This window comes from Mobula hypostoma, chromosome 16, assembly GCF_963921235.1.
Source record: "Mobula hypostoma chromosome 16, sMobHyp1.1, whole genome shotgun sequence".
Taxonomy (NCBI): domain Eukaryota; kingdom Metazoa; phylum Chordata; class Chondrichthyes; order Myliobatiformes; family Myliobatidae; genus Mobula; species Mobula hypostoma.
Window position 1 is genome coordinate 62,570,801 of NC_086112.1, and position 22,746 is coordinate 62,593,546.

A 22,746-nucleotide genomic window follows, 5' to 3' on the forward strand; every position below is an offset into this window, starting at 1 on the left:
TCAATGATCTGGATGATAATGTAGTAAATTGGATCAGCAAATTTGCTGATGATACAAAGATTGGAGGTGTAGTGGACAGTGAGGAAGGTTTTCAAAGTTTGCAGAGGGTTTGAATCAGTTGGAAAAATGGGCTGAAAAATGGCAGATGGAGTTTAATACAGACAAGTGTGAGGTATTGCACTTTGGAAGGACAAACCAAGGTAGAACATACAGGGTAAATGGTAAGGCACTGAGGAGTGCAGTAGAGCAGAGGGATCTGGGAATACAGATACAAAATTCCCTAAAAGTGGCGTCACAGGTAGATAGAGTCGTAAAGAGAGCTTTTAGTACATTGGCCTTTATTAATCAAAGTATTGAGTATAAGAGCTGGAATGTTATGATGAGGTTGTATAAGGCACTGGTGAGGCCGAATCTGGAGTATCGTGTTCAGTTTTGGTCACCAAATTACAGGAAGGATATTAATAAGGTTGAAAGAGTGCAGAGAAGGTTTACAAGGATATTGCCGGGACTTGAGAAACACAGTTACAGAGAAAGGTTGAATAGGTTAGGACTTTATTCCCTGGAGCGTAGACGAATGAGGGGAGATTTGATAGAGGTATATAAAATTATGATGCGTATAGATAGAGTGAATGCAAGCAGGCTTCTTCCACTGAGGCAAGGGGAGAAAAAAACCAGAGGACATGGGTTAAGGGTGAGGGGGGAAAAGTTTAAAGGGAACATTAGAGGGGGCTTCTTCACACAGAGAGCGGTGGGAGTGTGGAACGAGCTGCCAGATGAGTTGGTAAATGCGGGTTCTTTTAACATTTGAGAATAAATTAGACAGATACATGGAAGGGAGGTGTATGGAGGGATATGGTCCGTGTGCAGGTCAGTGGGACTAGGCAGAAAATGGTTCGGCACAGCCAAGAAGGGCCAAAAGGCCTGTTTCTGTGCTGTAGTTTTTCTATGGTTCTATGATTTCTATGGTTTCTATGGAAAGACTTCGCAGAGAAATGGAGAGATGTGGGGGATCCAATTAGCTGTAGCAAGGCGCCAATCTGTAGCCAACAGTTCTCTGCTGTAACCAGTCTTTGATAGCTGAGAACCACATGCATTATCAATAATGGCTAGTTGGTAGAAATACCAATGGGTTCCAGGTTCAAGCAGTTATATAATATGTTTCTATAATGCACATTGGTTACAATGTGACTGATGAACTAGTGAATACTATTTGCAGTAGTCGGCAACTAGTATGATTGCAACAGCAAACATTTGTGCTTTGAAGGCAACAACAGCCTGTTCTGCTTCAACACAACCTTCCTAATGTAAGATTCCTTAGGACCATGACTATCTCATTATAGCCGAACTACCTGTATTCCATAAAAAGAGTCAATCAGGACATTTTTGAACTTACATTATATTCAATACGATGTGTTGAAATCAATGCAATGTAACATTTAGTGGTGAATAAAATTGAGAATATGTGCAGCCATATTAATTTCCCACGTGACAGGTTGTTAAAATTATCCCTAGCCTTCAGGACATTGGCAGAGAGGAGAAAATTGACAAAAAGAATGTTGGCAAGGAATTAAAAGGAAAACAAATTTCATTAAATCTGTCTACGAGTTCTTGATGGTTCCTTAAACAATCATATAAGTCAAGTTTCATTTTGCTGAAAATGTTTAGTGAGAAGAAAATTTGATTCAACAAAAACAATAAAAACTGTCTTGAGTGACTTAGAAACATAGAAAATAGGTGCAGGAGTAGGCCATTCGGCCCTTCGAGCCTGCACCGCCATTTATTATGATCATGGCTGATCATCCAACTCAGAACCCCGCCCCAACAACTTGTTCCAACAACACCAGGTGAATAGGTTTCTTCAGGATTGAAAGATTCATTATTGAATCATTTTAAGTTGAAATTTTTTTTTTTCCAAATCATACAATTGTGCATAATCTCCTTACAGTAAATTTTACATTGATTGCGTTTGGAAAATAGTTAAATTTGATGAAAGAAATGCAAGGAAGATGTCTGTTATGGTTTTGCTTGCACATGACTAGTTGAGCCCACTCGGGAAGCAGCTATTCTGGAATGGGTATCATGCAATGAACCAGAATTGATTAGAGAGTTTAAGGTAAAGGAAACGTCAGGAGAAAGAGATCATAATATGATAGAATTCACCCTACAATCTGAGAAGGAGAAGCTAGAATCAGATGTATCAGCATTACGATGGAATTACAGAGGCATGACAGAGGAGCTAGCCAAAGTATTTTGAACTATGAACTGTTATAATTTGCCCTATATGATATCAGCTAATCAGATGCACTTACCTGTAAAAAGAGTTAAGTACAATTCTGACCCATATTTGTGCACATGTTTAGTACAGATCATATCTCTTGTTGATCAGCACTGGGTTAACGGTTAGCATTTCTGTTTCTGAGTTAGAAAGATGGTGATGTAAACTTGCTACTTGGCAGATGGAAACCAGCACCCTGGCTATAAATTCTGATCTAATACTCAAGGGATGTCTGGCCCAGCCACCACCTCACTGCTAGCCATAGATCACTTCTGCACTTTTTCAGCCTCTGAGTCCTTACACCATTTCACACCAATTCCTGATTGAAGAGTGCGAAACCACATAGACCACAGAGATCTACCCTCCCTCTGTGGGGTGCTTATAAAATAGCATGGATTTTTAAAATTATGAATAAAAAAAACTAAAGTGTGCTATAAAAATCACTTTCAGGTCTGTGCAACTGCATTTCATCTAGCCCAACTGCTTTCTCCCTCATCTGGGTCTCTCAGCCTCGGAATGCTAGGAAATGTGTGAAGATGCGTAGACAACTCAACCAATTAGCTCTGAGATGGAGCAGGGGCAGAAATGGTGGTGTTATGTTTGGCTTTCGCATTGGACAAATGAGGCTCAATCTAAAACCACTTTGGAGTCCCTGAGTTAGTCCTGACGAAGGGTCTCGGCCTGAAACGTCGACTGCGCCTCTTCCTATAGATGCTGCTTGGCCTGCTGCGGTCACCAGCAACTTTGATGTATGTTGCTTGAATTTCCAGCATCTGCAGAATTCCTGTTGTTTGGAGTCCCTGATGCTGGGTTTCTACAGACAACATATCCATTTCATCAAGGGTACATATACAGGCTGTCCAAAAGTTAAGGATGTCTGACACCCGCTACATATGACCAAGTTCCCATAATATTATTAAATACAAATGTCTGATATGTGTATGCGTGTATATTCGTTCCTATGAACAGCGTAACTTGTTTCCTCGCTTTCTCTCCATTTTTAACCATTGTTATTTCATAATAATCGTATTTGTTTTTGATGCCATTCATTGCAATACAGTGGAGGTACGGTTACCATAGAGAATCACTTTTGTGTATTTTCATACTCATGGACAAAATTGACTTTTTGGTGTTGGTAAAAATGGAACCTATTTATTACCCAGAGATGGCCCATACTTTGGATGGAATTCAATGCCCCTTGCGTTCTTGACATGCCAAAATGCTGCTTTAATGAAAACAGGCGCAATGCAGTTCAGAAGCTGGTCAACTGTCTGAAGGGCCGTATTACGAATTATCCATAGGTATCGACATAAAACTGGAAATGCGATAGGTCAGATCATGGGAGAATTTTATGTGTTCACACAACCCATGCAATCACGATGGGATTATCATGATGAAGACACATTCTGCCTCCAGGCGCCTTTTTGAGTGTTGATCTGAAACGTAGAGTCACGTTTTGCCAGGAATTAATGGACTTGACACAGCTACTCACTCAAAATGTGGAGTGCAACAACCAACCTAATGTATGTCAACTAAAGTGCGAAACAATATCGCATGATGTAATGGCATAATGAATAGGATATTTGAAGGAAGTAGCAAGAACCTGGATTGAAGATGTAAAGGAGAGATGTTAGCACAAGGGCCACCATTTCGGTTTGGTGAGCATTGGTTTGCCTGAAATTATTCCTTCCCATCCCAGGGCATTGTTCCATTTTCAGGTGATTACGAAGCAAGGTATATGAGTCATAGTGTGTAAAATGTGATCTTTCAACACCACCTTCCTGGTTACCATTCTGTAGAATTATGGTGAGCGATAGAAGACAAGAAACTATCATCTTTGGAAAGCACGTTTTAATTTAAATGGGCAGCTTTCTTCCTAGAAATACAAACACAGTTGAAGAATAAGCTAAATACTTGCAAATTAAATAAAAATTTGTAATGTTGTAAGATATAACTTTTAAAGTGGCATGATTTTTTATTGCCTTGGTGCCTGTTTGGCACAGAATTTGCAAAGAATTTTGTCATCTGAAGCAATGGTAAGGTGTTATCTTTGGCTTGCAATGAAAAGTTTCAGCAGGATATAGGTACTTATTTGCCAGCATTGATGTAAAACAGCTGTCCTGATTTCTACTTGTGGGTGGGAACAGGTATTGATATTCCTGGGGAGTGAGATCCACATGTTGGGTAACGTAATTGGGAGAAATGTACATAATTCACATTTTGCAGTTTCGTTTCAAGAGGCTGTTCTGACGCGATGACATTATTATGTAAAAGGTGTTTTAGTGTGTTTTTGTTGTGTAGGTTTTGGAGTTCAATAAAACACAATACTAGTTTTGTTAAATATAAAATGCCTCACTTAGTTTTATTTGCAGAAATCTACATTGGTGACCCCAATGCTCGAGGACGATGCCAGAGTTATTGAACACGTTGGCCAATGCAGTCACTTTGAAACTGTCAGAGTTTTGATAGCAAAATGCCGTTGCTTGGTTCGTACAAACTGAGACCCAGTTTGCCATGCGAGAAATCTCCGCCGACAACACCAACTATTTCTATGTGGTAGCGTCACTCAGCAACTCCACAGTGGTGAGAGTGGCGAGTCTGCTTGAACACCCACCTGAACACAATAAATACCAATCGCTGAGAACGTACCTTTTACAGACTTTTGGACTATCAGAGTCTGAGTGTGGCAAACAGTTGCTCTCCTTTCCTGGTCTCGGCGATGCCATGTCTTTGGAGCTAATGGATTACATGCTGTCTCTCCTGGGAAATCACCATCTTTTTGTTTAGATTAGATTATGAGGACACTCAGTCCTCGTTTATTGTCATTTAGAAATGCATACATTAAAAATGATACAATGTTCCTCCAGTATGATATCACAGAAACACAAGACAGACCAAGACTGAAACTGACAAAAAACACATAATTATTACATATAGTTACAACAGTGCAAAACAATACTGTAATTTGACAAGAGCAGACCATGGGCACGGTAAAAAAAAGTCTCAAAGTCCCGATAGCCCCAACATCTCACACAGATGGTAGAAGGAAGAAACTCTCCCTGCCATGAGCCTCCATCGCCACAAACTTGCCGATGCAGCATCCTGGAAGCACCCGACCACAGTTCAACTCTGAGTCCATCCAAAAACTTCGAGCCTCCGACCAGCCCTCTGACACCGAGCACCATCTCTGCCAAGCGCTTCGGCACCGCCCTGGCCACCAAGCAACAAGCAAAGCCGAGGATTTGGGGCCTTCCCCTCCGGAGATTTCGGATCACACAGTATAGGCGGCAGCGAGACAGGCATTTCAGAAGTTTCACCAGATGTTCCTCCGTGCTCTCACGTCTGCCTCCATCAAATCAGAATTGTGCACGGCATCCTACTTGACAAATAACAGATATTCATCACCGGAGAGGCTGCGCACACTGCGTCGCAGCGCCATCTTCTCTTCCTCCTTCCACCTTTATTTTATTTTTAAAGAACTCCTCATGCAACAAATGCCTAATCCAGTCCTCGCTAATGTATGCATGGGAGCTTGTTGAAATGGCTGATGGTCTACACTCAGCTAGGCAGTAGTGCACCATTCCTCCTCCTTTCTCTACCTCAATAAACCCGGTCAGCAAGGCCCCCAACATAAGGATGCCTGTAGCTGCAAAACAGAGGCCACCGAGTCTGTGCTTTTACCAAGCTAGCTTTGGTAAGCACGCTGAGAAGTGCCAAAAGCTTTGCAGCTGCAACACTGTCGGTGCATTGGGACATCTGAGGTCTGTGAACACAGTGGATTCCAGCTGCCAGGGTCAACTGTTCATCACAGACACCCTTTCAGGACAACGCTTCCTTAGTGACACGGGTGCTCCAGTGAGTCTGCTGCCAGCATCACCTATTGATGAGAAGACAAAGAGCAACGTAACCTCACTGGAGGCCACCAGTTGAAGCAAGATACAGACTTACGGGACAAGACGGGTGATATTCTGCTTCAATGGGCCATATTACACATGGGACTTTGTCCTAGCTAAAGTGTCTAGACCTCTGCTTGGTGCAGTATGCCCAAGGACTTGTAGTTGATCTTAAGAACTGCCGGCTTGTGGACGTCAAGGACTTCGGGTTGTTACCCCGCTCCCCCAGTAAGTTCCCCACAACAACTCTGTCAAGCACATGCACCACCACATGTGAGTTTACTCAACTGCTGGGCAAATTCCCAAACCTCACCGAGCCTACATTCTCTACTACAGCCGCAAAACATGGGGTGTGCACCACATTCCCACAACTGGCCCACCAGTCCATGCCCCCGTGCACATAGCCTGGAGCCGGAAAAGCTGGCAACTGTGCAGGCTGAGTTTGCTGAGGTGGAAAAACTTGGAATTGTACACCAGTCGAATAGCTCCTGGGTTTCACCCCTCCATATGATCCCTAAGTGCAATGGTGATTGCTGCCCATATGGTGATTACCAACACCTTAACAAGGCCACCACACCCAAGCGTTACCCAGCCCCACACATTCAAGACTTTACTGCATGTTTATGTGGGAAATTAATTTTTCCAAAGTTGATCTAGTTAGGGGCTACCACCTGGTGTCTGTGTTCTCGGAGGATATTCCCTAAACAGCTGTGATAACCCCGTTTGGCCATTCTGAGTTTTCACATGTGCCTTTTGGAGTGAAAAATGCAACACAGACTTTCCAACGGCTGGTGGACTTCGTATCAAAAGACTTAGATTTTCTTTTTGCTTCTCTGACTGATGAGTATAGGCATGATCATCTCCCATGGGTCCTGAGGGAGCTCAGAACAGATCCAGAAGAGGACCTGCAGTCGTTTGCAGTTGAGTTGGTATACAGGTAGCTGCTACGACCGCCTGCTCGGCCTCTCAACAGCATTCCACCCTCCTCAGTAAACTCAATTCCTTTTCACCAATTCCTACAGCTCTCTTGGGTACCTGTTAATCCACATTCTGCCTCGTTTGTTTTTGTCCACCATGATGCACACCAACATCCCTTTTGGCTCCCTTACGATGGCTCGTTCCATGTTTTGGAACGGGGGAATCACCTTAAACCGATCCACCAAGATGTGGAGAATTCCGCTTCCAAGGCCCTGCGGTCAGGGCATGAGCATGAGCATGTCAAGACACCTCTGGATGAGTCAGAGGCACCTGTGGTTCCTCCACCCATAGAACTCCAGACCCGAGCCGAGTGGCTCGTCCGAACTCCAGACAGGCTCACAATGCCAGTTTTGGTGAATTCTGGCATGGGGCGGGGGGGAGGGGTGGTATGCCTGTGTAGGGCAATGTAATTCGGAGTAATGTAAATAACTCACAATCACCGACATTGAGTTGGGGCGTTGCTTTAAGAAGCTGTTCTGACGTGATGACGTTATTACGTAGAAGGTTTTTTTTAGCACGTTTTTAGTGTAGGTTTTGGAGTTCGGTAAAATGTGTTACGGGTTTCGTTAAACATAAAATGCCTCACTTCATTTTATTTGTGGAGACCTACAGTTTTCAAATCGTGAGGTATAACTACACATACGGAGAAAAAAGAACAACATCAGCTGATGCATAGTGAGTTGATGGTGAGCACTCAACAAATTAAACTTAGCATGGGTTAACCATGTCATCAATGGATCAATTCCGGAACACAGAACTCTCCATCTACAATAGACTAAGGAGGAACAGATAGGGTAACAATTGCCTGCTACCTGTCTGCCACCTGTCTGCCGTACCTAACAAGCTCCACAACCTTATTACTTTCTAACTTTCCAGCAAGAGAGCTGTGAACAAGAGCTTCTAACTATGTTTTCACATCTGTAAGTTCCTAGCTGCTGTTAATTGGGCCGACACTTTATAAATGTCCTGTGTAGTGACCTTTTCTGCACTTGTTGCTTTAGTTCTGGCTCTAATCATCAGTTCCTGCAAAATTATCTATGAATGGAAAGCAGACTTACTTGCTTTGAAGTGCAGATAGATTGACTCAAGGGTTATACCTCTATAAAAGTAATACTTAGTTTACCAAGAACTGTTATTGGTATTGAGCAAATGAGGTAAGATAAAGTGCAGTATTAGTTTCAATTTCATTATGTAGACACTATGATTAATGATTCAATATTGGCTTTTCTAGAAGGAAATCAACAATTAGTCTTCCCTTGGTATCCTTTTCCAAAACTTTATTCACATGTCATTTTACTCTTTAATCCTAATTTACAATCTTGCAGTTGAAGTGTTTTTGAACTGTTACATAATGAATAATTTTAGCAGAATAACATTGCATTTTCTATTCAAAATCTTCAAAAGCTTCAGCAGATTAAGAGAGAAAAAGATCAATTAGACAAGCACGGCCAAGGGAATGATGATTGACACCACCTGAGAATGGATCCCACCTACAAGACTTGTAAAAGTACACACAAATCAAGAAACATTCTGAATGACATTTTTTAAACAATAATACCAATTATTTGTTGAAATTCAACTCTGACTGAATTCTAAAAAAGCTTTCATTGTTTTAGGAACTATTATTTTGCTACTGGGCAAAGATCGGAAGCTGGTAAGGGTTTCTAAGGTGTGACCATGTAACATTCGTGACCCTGGTGGCTGTCAGGGGAGGGAGAATTCAAAAAGAAGAAGGGAAATGAACATTGATTATGTGGATCCAACAAATGCATGCCTGATTACCTCTTATCTTGAACAAACTTATAAACTGCAATTTATCTGAAACCTACGAAGTCCACAGTTCATCTGCCTTCAAAAGAATTGCTAATGAATATCAGGATAATGAGCCTAATTATTCAAACAAGTGATAATATTCATCTTCCTGGACTTTAATCATGGTTACTGCAGGACTTTAATCAGGCAAAATAAGATGCTACGATAGGGAGGTAATTCAAGCTTGTCTTTCCTCAGCATTCACTGACTTTAAACGCTCTGTGGCCATTTTATTAGGTACAATGTACACCTGTGGTTAATGCAAATTTCTCATCAGCTAATCATGTGGCAGCAACTCAATGCATAAAAGCATGCAGGCATAGTTGAGAGGTTCAGTTCCAAACATCAGAATGGGGAAGAAACATGATCTAAATGACCTTGACCAATCTAAGTGATTGCTGGTGCCAGACGAGGTGGTTCGAGTATCTGAGAAACTGCTGATCTCCTGGGGTTTTCATGGAAAATAGTCTCTTATACTTAACAGAGAATGGTGTGAGAAACAAAAACCATCCAGTGAGCAGCAGTTCTGAGGGCAAAAACGCCTTGTTAATGAGAGAGGTCAAAGGAGAATGGCCAGGCTGGATCACGCTAACAGGAAGGCAACAGTAACTCAAATAACCACGTGTTACAACAGTGGTGTGCAGAAGCTTATCTCTGAATGCACAACACGTCAAACCTTGAAGTGGAGGGGCTACAGCAGCAGAAGATCTTGAAAATACACCTATCCCAACCCTCAAGAGTGAGAGCTGTTTGGACAGTACAATAAATTATGATTATTTGGCTGGGCAGCCTAATATGTTAAGTTTGTATATTTAGGTTGAATGCCACATTCAACAATGATAGAAATGTCAATTGGCTCTTCACTATAACCAATAAAAGCTGTGTTGGAGGCAACTGACCTGCCTCTACCTGTTTTACCCCCAGCACTAAATGTAGCAATCAGCTCTTTTTCCTGTCCAAGTACCCTTTCCTGAGTTATCAATCCCCCACTCATTGTGGGCCCACTGACCAGGAACTGTGCAGTTTCAGATTGTGCATGAAATGGTGCAATGCAACTCATCACAGCTGAAGGGAAAATGCAATTCCATTGCACTGCTATATGATCCCTGCACATGATTAGCCTTCAAACGTTTATTTGTTCAGAGAAACAAGTCATTTCAGGTGCCGTTCCAGAGAGGATCATGTCTTATAGGCATGATCTCAGATCAGGTGCAAGGTATCATCCCCAATCCAGGCACTGGCACAAGATTACACCATCATCTGAACAAACACCTGCAATGAATTATGCATCACCTATGCTATGACAGATTACCATTGCACCAAACTTGGTCTAATGCACTTTGTACCCCCGCAGTAAATAACAGCAAGTAGCTCCTTGGGTTGAAATCTGCATTGTGCTTCAAAAGAGAAGGAACGGCTCCACAGGGCAGCTGAAAGCGGAGGTCCAACAGAAAAATGCGTGGCCTCAAGACCATCTGATGGGTGGAAAGTGTTCAGGAGACCCAATCACTCGTTGATAACCATGACATGTGGTGGTTATTCAGTGCAGTTAAATCCACTTAACCGCCTAAAAACCCAAGCATCGCCTCCATTGGGAGGTGGAGGAAATGATTCACAGATGTTTTCAGAGTCCCCTTCAAAAGATGTAATGTCCTTATTAACTTGTGTGAATCTCAGGCCCAAAGCTGTTTGAATTAAAGGAACAGCTGGGATAGCTTTGAAAACTCTGGATCCCGAACTTGCCTCATTGGCCATCTCAAAAGTCATAGAAGCAGAAATATCAGAATCAGGTTTATTATCAATTGTTGCTTTGTGGTAGCATACAGTGCAAGATATAAAAATTACTGTAAAATGTCATCCTCAAATGCCTAAATGAAAGGAGAATGTAAGCAGGGCAGAATCTTAGAAGCACATTGAAAAGTGGATGAATATTTCTCAAAGTAAAACATAAAGTGAAAAAACTTCTGCCAGGCCTAAGTGAATTTGTTGTTTCCAGAGTTTGGCTGAAGTTATCAGTTGCTATGCAATGGCTCTGTAGAATTTCTTCATTTATCCTGTTGTTCCAGCTTGATTCAAATGTTAGTGATTCACCTCTGTATTCCGGAAGCCCATGAGTTCAGTACCAAGGAGGTGCTCCACCATAAAAAGCACCACACTTTGCTGATGGAGTAAGGCAAGACCTCAAGAGTTTAGGTGTATTCCTTGGTGGGCACACAGGAAGCCAAATGGCAACCAAACTCAGAATTAACATCAGGCGGCTTGCCAATTTTTAGAGTCTGGACCAAACCAACAAATAACTCCCAAATTTCTGATCAAAATGCGGGAAAGCTTTTGAGAATCAACCATGGAGCCTGTAAAGTTGAGCATGTGGAGTTTACGTCAGCGGACACGACGTGCCAGGTAAGCTCGGCTGCAATAATATTGCCAGAAACTTCGCAGCAGTTAGAGTTTAAGCACACAACTGAGCATTGGAGCATTCTGAAGTTCAGGGAAGTTGTGCCCAAGCTCTTACAGGATCCAAAGGCCCAATGTGATTCAGGATGTTCAATGAAGAGTGAAAAGCATTTAAAAATGTATCTTAATGAAAGACAACATCCCTAGGTTCTAAGTCTCACCATTGAGGCTAGAGCCGAGTGGGAGTAGCCATTTCCTTAATACCTACACCTAGGAGCTAAAACAACATTGTAATTTCTGTTTACTATAACTCAATAACATGTGAGCAATATTGTAAGTATATTGTTTGATTATTTGTTTATATGTTTAAACAATTCATTACAGGTTATATGTAATTATGTGAATGGCATATATCACCACACTTCCATATCATTTGCGCGTGCCTCGCTTTAAGTTAAAAATGAATGTAATGTACGTCAGTTATCTCCAGGCTCCGTGTTTTGCTTTCAATAAATTTTTATGTTCTGGAGCTAAAAGAACATAACAGTGGTGACAAGGAAGTTTTAAAAAAACCCAAGACAACTACCAACCTGTTGAAGTGCAGTAAGATGTTCGAGTTTTAAAAAAGCAGTGCTGTACATGTCTCTGTGGAAGGGAGAGAGAGAACACAGTCGAGATTTTAAAAAAAGGTAGAAAACTGACAAAATTCAAGGGTTCATAAACAGTGAGTACTGGGTGATAATATCATAAATGTAAAACAATCAGAAATGGCTGGCTACGCTGAAAAGATAGCTGCATTTGATTGCACAAGAGTTAACTGAAATATGTATACTGAGTGAATTGAGCAGTATTTTGAAGCAAGTGAAATAGTCAATGAAAAGCGAGTGCCAATTTTACTGAGTGCATTGGGTTTATAATATAACCATATAACAAGTACAGCACGGAAACAGGCCATCTTGGCCCTTCTAGTCCATGCCAAACTCTTACTCTCACCTAGTCCCACCAACCTGCACTCAGCCCATAACCCTCCATTCCTTTCCTGTCCATATATCTATCCAATTTAACGTTAAATGACAACATCGAACCTGCCTCAACCACTTCTGCTGGAAGCTCGTTCCACACAGCTACCACTCTCTGAGTAAAGAAGTTCCCCCTCATGTTACCCCTAAACTTTTGCCCTTTAACTTTCAACTCATGTCCTCTTGTTTGAATCTCCCCCACTCTCAATGGAAAAAGCCTATCCACGTCAACTATCCCCCTCATAATTTTAAATACTTCTATCAAGTCCCCCCTCAACCTTCTACGTTCCAAAGAATAAAGACCCAACTTGTTCAACCTTTCCCTGTAACTTAGATGATGAAACCCAGGAAACATTCTAGTAAATCTTCTCTGTACTCTCTCTATTTTGTTGACATCTTTCCTGTAATTTGGTGACCAGAACTGTACACAATACTCCAAATTTGGCCTTAAAGACATACAGTTTGCTTAGAAGTTTAATTACTCCAACCAAATCAATTAAGATTAACTTTTCTGATTTCGTGAAAATGCAGGAACATTTAGAACCAAAACCAGTTGATTGCAGAACACTTTAGGTTTCATAAGTCGAATCAAAAGGAAGGGAAGTCTATTTCAGCATATATCGCTGAATTGAAGAACTTGTCTGAGCCTTGTCAGTTCTGTAATGGACTTAATGATGCAGTGAGAGATTGTTTAGTTTGTGGAATCTTACAAGAAAGCATTCAAAAATGGCTCCTAAATGAAGTACAACTTACATTTGGAAAATCAGTTGAAACAGCTGTTTCAATGGAAACAGCAGACAGAGACACAACTGAGTTGTAGTCAGAAATGAAAGAGAAATGAAAGGGCGGTAAATCTGTGGAATTTGTTGCCACGAGCAGCTGTGGAGGCCAAGTCAATAGGTGCATTTAAGGCAAAGATAGATAGGTTCTTGATTAGACAGGGCATCGTGAACAAAATTGCAACGCCTAAACAGAAGCCGGCCTGGCCAAAGAAGTATGTGGCAGGAGATCACATTCACCAGACCAATGCAGATTTACAGGTGCAGAAAATACAACAAAGTAGGACACATACAAAGAACTTGTTGGGTAGACAAAAATAAATCAACTGCACAGGGAAGAAATGAAAATAAAAAGTCAAGTTGCAGTTTCAAAAAGAGCACTAATTTGTGCACTGTTGATGAAAAATCTGATAATGATGACACAGGATTTACAATGTGACAATTAACAAGAGACAAGCAAAATGGCTTACATCAGAAATGATTAGAAAATTAATTAAATTGAACCCTTAAGTTGAACCATTGACTGGATTGGACACTGGCATAGCTGTTACAGTCATTCCACAAAATGAGTTTGAACTACATTTCATAGATACTGAGCTGAAGCCTGGAGATATCTAACTAAGAATGTATACCAGAGAAAAGAAAACTCCTGTGGGAATGACATTTGTAACAGTGAAATACAACAACCAACAAGCCACATAGGGCTTGTATGTGGTAAAAACAGGAGGGCTAGCATTGAGGGGGCATCATTGGCTGAGACAAATACAATTTGATTGGAGATCCATTCAGTATTTGCATGCCACATCGCTGGGAAAGAGTCAAATAAAAGCAAACTAAGAAAGATACTCGATGATGCCACAGCAGTGTTCAGGGATGGCATTTGAAATCTCAAACATATTAAGGGTAAAATTGTGTTAAATGAAAATGCCACACCCAAGTTTTACAAAGTCCATCTGGTTCTTTATACTATCCGTGATAAAGTAGCCAGTGAGCTGGATCAATCGAGGTTGAAGGAATTCTTTCTAAAGTTGAGTAGAGTCCATGGGCTATGGCAGTGGTCCCAGTAGCCAAAAAGAATGAGTCTATCAGGATCCATGGTGATTTTAAGGTCACCATCAACCCAGTTTTAAAAGTAGATCAATACCCTCTGCGCAGGATCTTTGCAAACCTTCAGGAAGAAAACACTTCACCAAAGTGGACTTAGCTGAGCCCTGACTACAGATAAAGATGGAATAAGATTCCAAAGAGTTTCTCACCATAAACACTCACAAGTGGCTTTATTGCTATAATAGGCTTATTTTTAGGGTGAAATCTGCACCTGTACTCTGACAGAAAGCTATGGACCAGGTGCTGCAAGTCTGTCCAGACGCTCAGTGTTACCTGGATGGTGTTGCTGTGTTAAGGACAACAAGAATATCTCGGAAATCTCAAGACAGTGTTAAAAAGATTAGAAAATTATCAGCTCGGAGCACAACACAACAAGTGTGAATTCTTTAAACCAAGCATCACCTACTGTAGTCACACATTTGACACACAAGGATTACACAAGTGTGCTAATAAAACTCAAGCAGTGGTGGATGCCCCAAGGGCACAGGATTCATCAATTACTATAACAGGTTCCTGCCAAACCTGGCTACTGCGCTCCATCCCTTGTACTCATTACCATAGATTGGGAAGAAATGGCAACGGACAAGGCAGTGTTAGGTGGCTTTCATAAAGGAAAAGGAAATAGCAATGTCAGACATTGTACTCACACATTATGACCCGTATCGTGCAGTGAAGCTTGCTTGTGATGCCTCGTCTTGTATTGGCGCAGTAATGTCACATGTTATGAGTGATGGAATGAACACCCCTTAGCCTTTGCATCATGTTCCTTACCACTGCAGAGAAAAATTAGGCGCAGATTTACAGAGGGCTTCAAGTCTGGTTTGGGGTGTAAAATGTTTCAACCAGTACTTGTATGAGAAAGAGTTAACCATTGTTACTGATCATTAACCACTAGTGTCCATTATTAGCCCACAGAGGGTGTTCCACACAGCAGCAGCACGAATACAGAGATGGGCTCTGTTTCTAGGAGGACATAATTAGAAGATAAAATTCAAGAGGACGACTCTTTATGGAACTGCTGATTGTTCGTCCCGTCTATCCTTGGAAAAGGAAAGACCTGAAAAATTTACATAAGGGGACAATGGTTTTGATGTATTCTCACTAATCAAATCAGAATTCTGCCCTATTATGGCAGAGTTGATCCAAAGGGAAACCAGAAAAGACCCCACACTGTCTCAGGTCTACATGGTAACCCAAAGTGGCTGGAATGTGCAGCAGAAATCCCAGATACCCCTTTTTTTTTTACCAGCGCCAAGATGAACTTGTTATTGACGGAGGTTGCCTGATGTGGGGATTGAGAACTGTTGTACCATCTAAGCTGGGAGCTAAAGTGTTGCAGGAGCTACAGGCTTGTCATCTAGGCATGGTTAACACGAAAATGTTGGTTTGAGTATTTGTCTGGTGGCCCGGGACAGATCAGCAGATCGAGCAGCTCACCATGCACTGTTTGGGATGCCAACATCTCTAGAGGTTGCCAAGAGCAGTGCCTCTCCATCCCTGCGATTGGCCTGCATTGCCCTGGCGGAGGATTCATATGGATTTTGCCAGACCATTCATAGGCACAAGTTTCTTGGTAGTAGTGGATGCAGCTACAAGGTGGCCAATAGCCTCCACTGCAGCCTTGCACACTGCTGATGTGCTGAGAAACCTCTTCTCAGGTACTGGTGTTCCAGAACACTTAGTCAGTGACAACGGGCCACAGTTTGTGGCAGAACAGTTTCAGCTATTCCTGAAAGTGGATGGAATAAAATGTATTACGTCTGCACTCTACCACTCTGCTGTTCCACTTATCAGAAAGGTTTGTCCAGAGTCTAAAGAATGCTCTGTGAACAATGTCAGCAGAACACACAACACTGACACTGAACCAGAAGCTCACCAATTTCCTCCTTGCAAATTGCAATGTTGTACGCTCCACAACAAACTACTCACCAGCTATGCTGTTCCTGTGTCATCCCTTGTGTTCACGCTTGGATCTCCTCAAACCCAATCTCAGTACAAACAGCTGAGGCAAATCGAGAGGTCCTCAAACAAGGAGGTTCAATGTTTCACACCTGAACAAGCAGTCCTCGTGAGGGACTGCAGAGGTGATCGAAAGTGGGTACTTGGAAAGATTAAGGACAGAACTGGACCACTCTCCTATACAGTGGAGATTGTGTCTGTTGTCATCTGGAATCACCACATCAATCAGTTGAGGAGAACAGAGTGAATTGTTAGAGAAGTGGGTAGAGCTGTCGGAGACTTGGATGGTGCAGGGTCAGGAATGGTTACTTCAAGTGCCAGGCTTTAGTTGTTTCAGAAGGGACAGGGAGGGAGGCAAAAAAGGTGGGCGCGTGGCACTGTTGATCAGAGACAGTGTCACGGCTGCAGAAAAGGAGGAAGACATGGAAGGATTGTCTACAGAATCTCTGTGGGTGGAAGTTAGGAACAGGAAAGGGTCAATAACTCCACTGGGTGATTTTTGTAGACCACCCAATAGTAACAGGGACATCGAGGAACAGATAGGAATACAGATTCTGCAAAGGTGTAACAATAACAGGGTTGTTGTGGTGGGAGATCTTAATTTCCCAAATATCGATTGGCATGTCCCTAGAGGGAGAGGTGAAGTTTGTTAAGTGTGTTCAGGAAGGTTTCCTGACACAATATGTAGATAAGCCCACAAAAGGAGAGGCTGTATTTGATCTAGTATTGGGAAATGAACCTGGTCAGGTGTCAGATCTCTCAGTGGGAGAGCATTTTGGAGATAGTGATCACAATTCTATCTCCTTTACCATAGCTTTGGAGAGGGATAGGAATAGACAAGTTAGGAAAGTGTTTAACTGGAGTAAGGGGAAATATGAGGCTATCAGGCAAGAACTTGAAAGCATAAATTGGGAATAGGTGTTCTCAGGAAAATGTACAGAAGAAATGTGGCAAATGTTCAGGGGATATTTGCGTGGAGTTCTGCATAGGTACATTGCAATGAGACAGGGAAAGGATGGTAGAGTATAGGAACCATGCTGTACAAATGCTGTTGTAAATCTAGTCAAGAAGAAGAGCTTACAAAAGATTCAAAAAAACTCAGTAATGTTAGAGATCTAGAAGATTATATGGCTAACAGGAAGGAGCTTAAGAAGGAAATTAGGAGAGTCAGAAGGAGCCATGAGAAGGCCTTGGCGGACAGGATTAAGGAAAACCACTAGACATTCTACAAGTATGTGAAGAGCAAAAGGATAAGACATGAGAGATTAGGACCAATCAAGTGTGACGGTGGAAAAGTGTGTATGGAACCGGAGGAGATAGCAGATGTACTTAATGAGTACTTTGCTTCAGTATTCACTACAGAAGAGGATCTTGGTGATTGTAGGGATGACTTACAGTGGACTGAAAAGCTTGAGCATGTAGATATTAAGAAAGAGGATGCACTGGAGCTTTTGGAAAGCATCAAATTGGATGTTACCGGGACCGGATGAGATGTACCCCAGGCTACTGTGAGAGGTGAGGGAGGAGATTGCTAAGCCTCTGGCAATGATCTTTGCATCATCAATGTGGACGGGAGAGGTTCTGGAGGATTGGAGGGTTGCGGATGTTGTTCACTTATTCAAGAAAGGGAGTAGAGATATCCCAGGAAGTTATAGACCAGTGAGTCCTACTTAAGTGGTTGGTAAGTTGATGGAGAAGATCCTGAGAGGCAGGATTTATGAACATTTGGAGAGGCATAATATGATTAGGAATAGCCAGCATGTCTTTGTGAAAGGCAGGTCATGCCTTATGAGCCTGATTGAATTTTTTGGGGATGTGGCTAAACACATTGATGAAGGAAGAGCAGTAGATGTAGTGTATATGGATTTCAGCAAGGCATTTGATAAGGTACCCCATGAAAGGCTTATTGAGAAAGTTAGGAGACATGGGATCCAAGCAGACATTGCTTTGTGGATCCAGAAATGGCTTGACCACAGAGGGCAAAGAGTGGTTGTAGATGGGTCACATTCTGTATGGAGGTCAGTCCTAAGTGATGTGGCTCAGGGATCTGTTCTGGGACCCCTACTGTTCATGATTTTTATAAATAACCTGGATGAGGAAGTGGAGGGATGGGTTAGTAAATTTGCTGATGACACAAAGGTTGGAGGTATTGTGGATCATGTGGAGGGCTGTCAGAGTTTACAGTGGGACAATGATAGGATGCAAAACTGGGCTGAGAAGTGGCAGATAGAGTTCAACCCAGATAAGTGTGAGGTGGTTCATTTTGGTAGGTCAAATATGATGACAGAATATAGTATTAATGGTAAGACTCTTGGCAGTGTGGAAGATCAGAGGGATCTTGGGGTCCGAGTCCACAGGACACTCAAAGTTGTTGCGCAGGAGCCAAGAGGTGATATTGCAGCTCTATTGGACCCTGGTCAGACCCCACTTGGGGTATTGTGCTCAGTTCTGGTCATTTCACTATAGGAAGGATGTGGAAACCATAGAAAGGGTGCAGAGGAGATTTACAAGGATGTTGTCTGTATTGGGGAGCGTGCCTTATGAGAATAGGTTGAGTGAACTTGGCCTTTTTTCCTTGGAGCGACGGAGAATGAGAGGTGATATGATAGAGGTGTATAAGGTGATGAGAGGCATTGATCGTGTGGATAGTCAGAGGCTTTTTCCCAGGGCTAAAATGGCTAGCACGAGAGGGCATAGTTTTAAGGTGCTTGGAAGTAGGTACAGAGGAAATGTCAGGAGTGAGTTTTTTACACAGAGAATGGTGAGTGCGTGGAATGGGCTGCCGGCAACAGTGGTGGAGGCGGATACGAGATGGTCTTTTAAGAGGCTTCTGGACAGATACATTGGAGGTCAGAAAAATAGAGGGCTATGGGTAACCCTAGGTAATTTCTAAGCCAGTAAGGACATGTTTGGAACAGCTTTGTTGGCTGAAGGGCTTATATTGTGCTGTAGGTTTTCTATGTTCTATGTTCTATATTCTAACCACTTCCTGCAGTCCCAGAGTCAATGCCTACAACCACCAGGGAGGAGGCCCAAGAACCAGGGATTGTTTCACAGCCACAAGTCGCAACAGTCAAGCAGAGTGATCCACTTCGTCAAAAGACGTGTTATCCAACAAGAGGAAGAAAGCCTCCACGACGATTAAATCTTTAGGCCTAAATGGGGCAGTTTAAAATTTACTTTGCTATAGATGTTGTGTATATATTGTATACTGTATATATGTATGTATAAGTTGAGATTCATTCTATATTGACAGTTTATAGATAAGCGGGGGTGTGTTGTGAATTTAATATTTCAGTAATAATATTTGAGTCATATTGTAAATATATTGTTTGATGAAGCAGTTCTTTGTTGGTTTAAATAATTTATTATGGGTTATATGTAATAATATGTGAATGGCATACGTCATCACACTACCACATCAGATACTCTTAAAGTAGAAAAACGAACATACACGAGCTATCTCCCAGCTCTGTGTTTTGCTTTAAATTAGTTTTTACATTTTGGATTTACAAACACAGAAGTTACTCTGATTCCTTGGGATTATTTGTTTATTTGCCTCAGGGGCATGCTCTAACTATGAGGTGAGAAGGCATTGCCATAGTATATTCCACAAGGCTCATCTTATGCTTCATCCTAAACAGGATAAACAAACAGAAGGAACCAAACTAAAGATGCCACCATTAGAAAATGGTCAGGGAGGGTGGGAATTCTGCCTAGTCATCGGTTCTTAAAAGACTGCTCCTTGCCAAGGGGGAGGAGCACTTATATCCTGCCAAAATTGCTTTGCTCTAACATCTCTAATGATGTTCACACAAATATCAGATTGCAAAATATCTCAATGAGATATGATGAACAATTCCTTTAATTGTGCAGGACATGTTGAAACTTTTTATTCTCTCTCTGCAGGAGATGCAACAAAGACTTAGTGAAGCAGAAGTCCAGCCTCCTGTGGAAAATGAGATGCAACGTGTATGGTTGCACATGGCAGGACAAGCAAATGCAACCACCCATACCAAAGGGTGTAGATGTGAAAGTGGTTTGTTGGCATGAAGTTTTTAAAAGTAGTGTCTACCTATTTTGTTATGTTATTACTGTAAAAGAGTCTTTAAGAATTGCATTCCTTTCCTGAGTTCTCCAAATTGCTCTATGGCCAATTAAGTGCTTGTGAGAGACAATGTTGTGTATGAGATGTGACCCAGCCACTGACCCTAGCACCTGCTTACTCTTGCCAACACTGCACCAGAAAATTTGGATCCCAGATTGATTTCTACACTACCTGACAGCCCCTTAGAAGAACATTGTACTCAACCCAAGTGATCGCACTATTACAATGAGATGTGATAGCCAATTTACACACAACAAATGCCCAAGGGCAAGGGTGACATAAGTGACTGAAGTTCAGATAATGTGTTGTAGGTGTTCCGAGAGATAAATATTGGCCAGGACACTGGGAAATCCCTTCTACTCTTCTTTGAATTACACCATGAAATATTTAAGATCCACATGAAAGGATGGATGGAGTCTCAGTTTATTTGAACCATTCCTCAAAACTGTGCACATGTATTAGTGTTGATTATCTGCTTAAGCTCCCAAATTAGGACTGAACTGAACAAAGAGTGAGGCAAATAAATCGTGTTATGAACATGAGTCAAAAAAAAGCATGGTGATAAGCATTAACCCTTTCTTTTATTAAATATAACCAAGATGATATGCATCTGGTGGACATTTAGTTACTCATACTGAAGAGCTCAGGTTATCACAATTGTGTTCTGAACCACACTGTGGTTTCACGGTGAAAGATGTGGATGGAACACTGGTGTTTGATTTGCAGTATGGTGGTTTCTGGGGATGTCATTTGGAAGCAAGTGGAATGTCAGGATTATGATTCGCAGCAGGACACCTGAGCCATTGTGACTGACCCTCTACCTCAGTACCATTTACCTTCACTGTCCTTACATCCCTTAAATATTCAAAAACCTGTCAATGTCAGTTCTGAATGAACTGAGCAACTGAGCTACTATCATCCTCAAAGTAAAGAATTCCCACAATTCACTTTGTTTTAAGAGAAGAAATTATGCTTCATCTCAGTCCTAAATGACCAACCCTTTATCCTGACAATGTGACCCCTGCATCTATAAGACCATAAGACAAAGGAGCAGAAGTTGGCCATTCGGCCCATCGAGTCTGCTCCGCCATTTTATCATGAGCTGATCCATTCTCCCATTTAGTCCCACTGCCCCGCCTTCTCACCATAACCTTTGATGCCCTGGCTACTCAGATACCTATCAATCTCTGCCTTAAGTACACCCGATGACTTGGCCTCCACTGCTGCCCGTGGCAACAAATTCCATAGATTCACCATCCTCTGGCTAAAAAAAATTTCTTCGCATTTCTGTCCTGAATGGGCGCCCTTCAATCCTTAAGTCATGCCCTCTCGTACTAGACTTCCCCATCATGAGAAACAACTTTGCCACATCCACTCTGTCCATGCCTTTCAACATTCAAAATGTTTCTATGAGGTTTCCCCTCATTCTTCTAAACTCCAAGGAATACAGTCCAAGAGCAGACAAATGTTCCTCATATGTTAACCATCTCACTTCCGGAATCATTCCAGTGAATCTTCTCTGTACCCTCTCCAATGTCAACACATCCTTTCTTAAATAAGGAGACCAAAACTGCCCACAATACTCCAAGTGAGGTCTCACCAGCGCCTTATAGAGTCTGAACATCACATCCCTGCTCCTATACTCTTATTCCTCTCGAAATGAATGCCAACATTGCATTCGCTTTCTTCACTACTGACTCAATCTGGAGGTTAACCTTAAGGGTATCCTGTAGGAGGACTCCCAAGTCCCGTTGCATCTCAGAACTTTGAATTCTTTCCCCATTTAAATAATAGTCTGCCCGTTTATTTCTTCTGCCAAAGTGCATAACCATACACTTTCCAACATTGTATTTCATTTGCCACTTCTTTGCCCATTCTTCCAATCTATCCAAGTCTTTCTGCAGACTCTCCGTTTCCTCAGCACTGCCGGCCCCTCCACCTATCTTGGTATCATCAGCAAACTTAGCCACAAAGCCATCTATTCCATAATCCAAATCGTTGATGTACAGTGTAAAAAGTAGTGGTCCCAACATGGACCCCTGTGGAACACCACTGGTAACCAGCAGCTAACCAGAATAGGATCCCTTTATTCCCACTCTCTGTTTCCTGCCAATCAGCAAACACTCTATCCACGTATGTAACTTTCCTGTAATTCCATGGGCTCTTATCTTGTTAAGTAGCCTCATGTGCGGCACCTTGTCAAAGGCTTTCTGAAAATCCAAATATACAACATCCACTGCATCTCCCTTGTCTAGCCTACTGGTAATTTCCTCAAAAAATTGTAATAGGTTTGTCAGGCAGGATTTTCCTTTAAGGAATCCATGCTGAGTTCTGCCTATCTTGTCATATGTTCCAGGTACTCTGTAACCTCATCCTTGACAATCGACTCCAACAACTTCCCAACCATCGATGTCAAGCTAAC

General features: G+C 42.0%; 1 protein-coding gene across 1 annotated transcript in view; it reads left to right on the forward strand.

The window, feature by feature from the left end:
• LOC134357429 (uncharacterized) overlaps positions 1–22,746 on the forward strand; it is a 65,950-nt gene that overhangs the window by 40,214 nt on the left and 2,990 nt on the right. Inside the window, exon 3 of the mRNA XM_063069003.1 lies at positions 20,126–20,255. Within this exon, the coding sequence (XP_062925073.1) occupies positions 20,126–20,255 (130 nt within the window). The remainder of the gene's footprint in view (positions 1–20,125; positions 20,256–22,746) is intronic.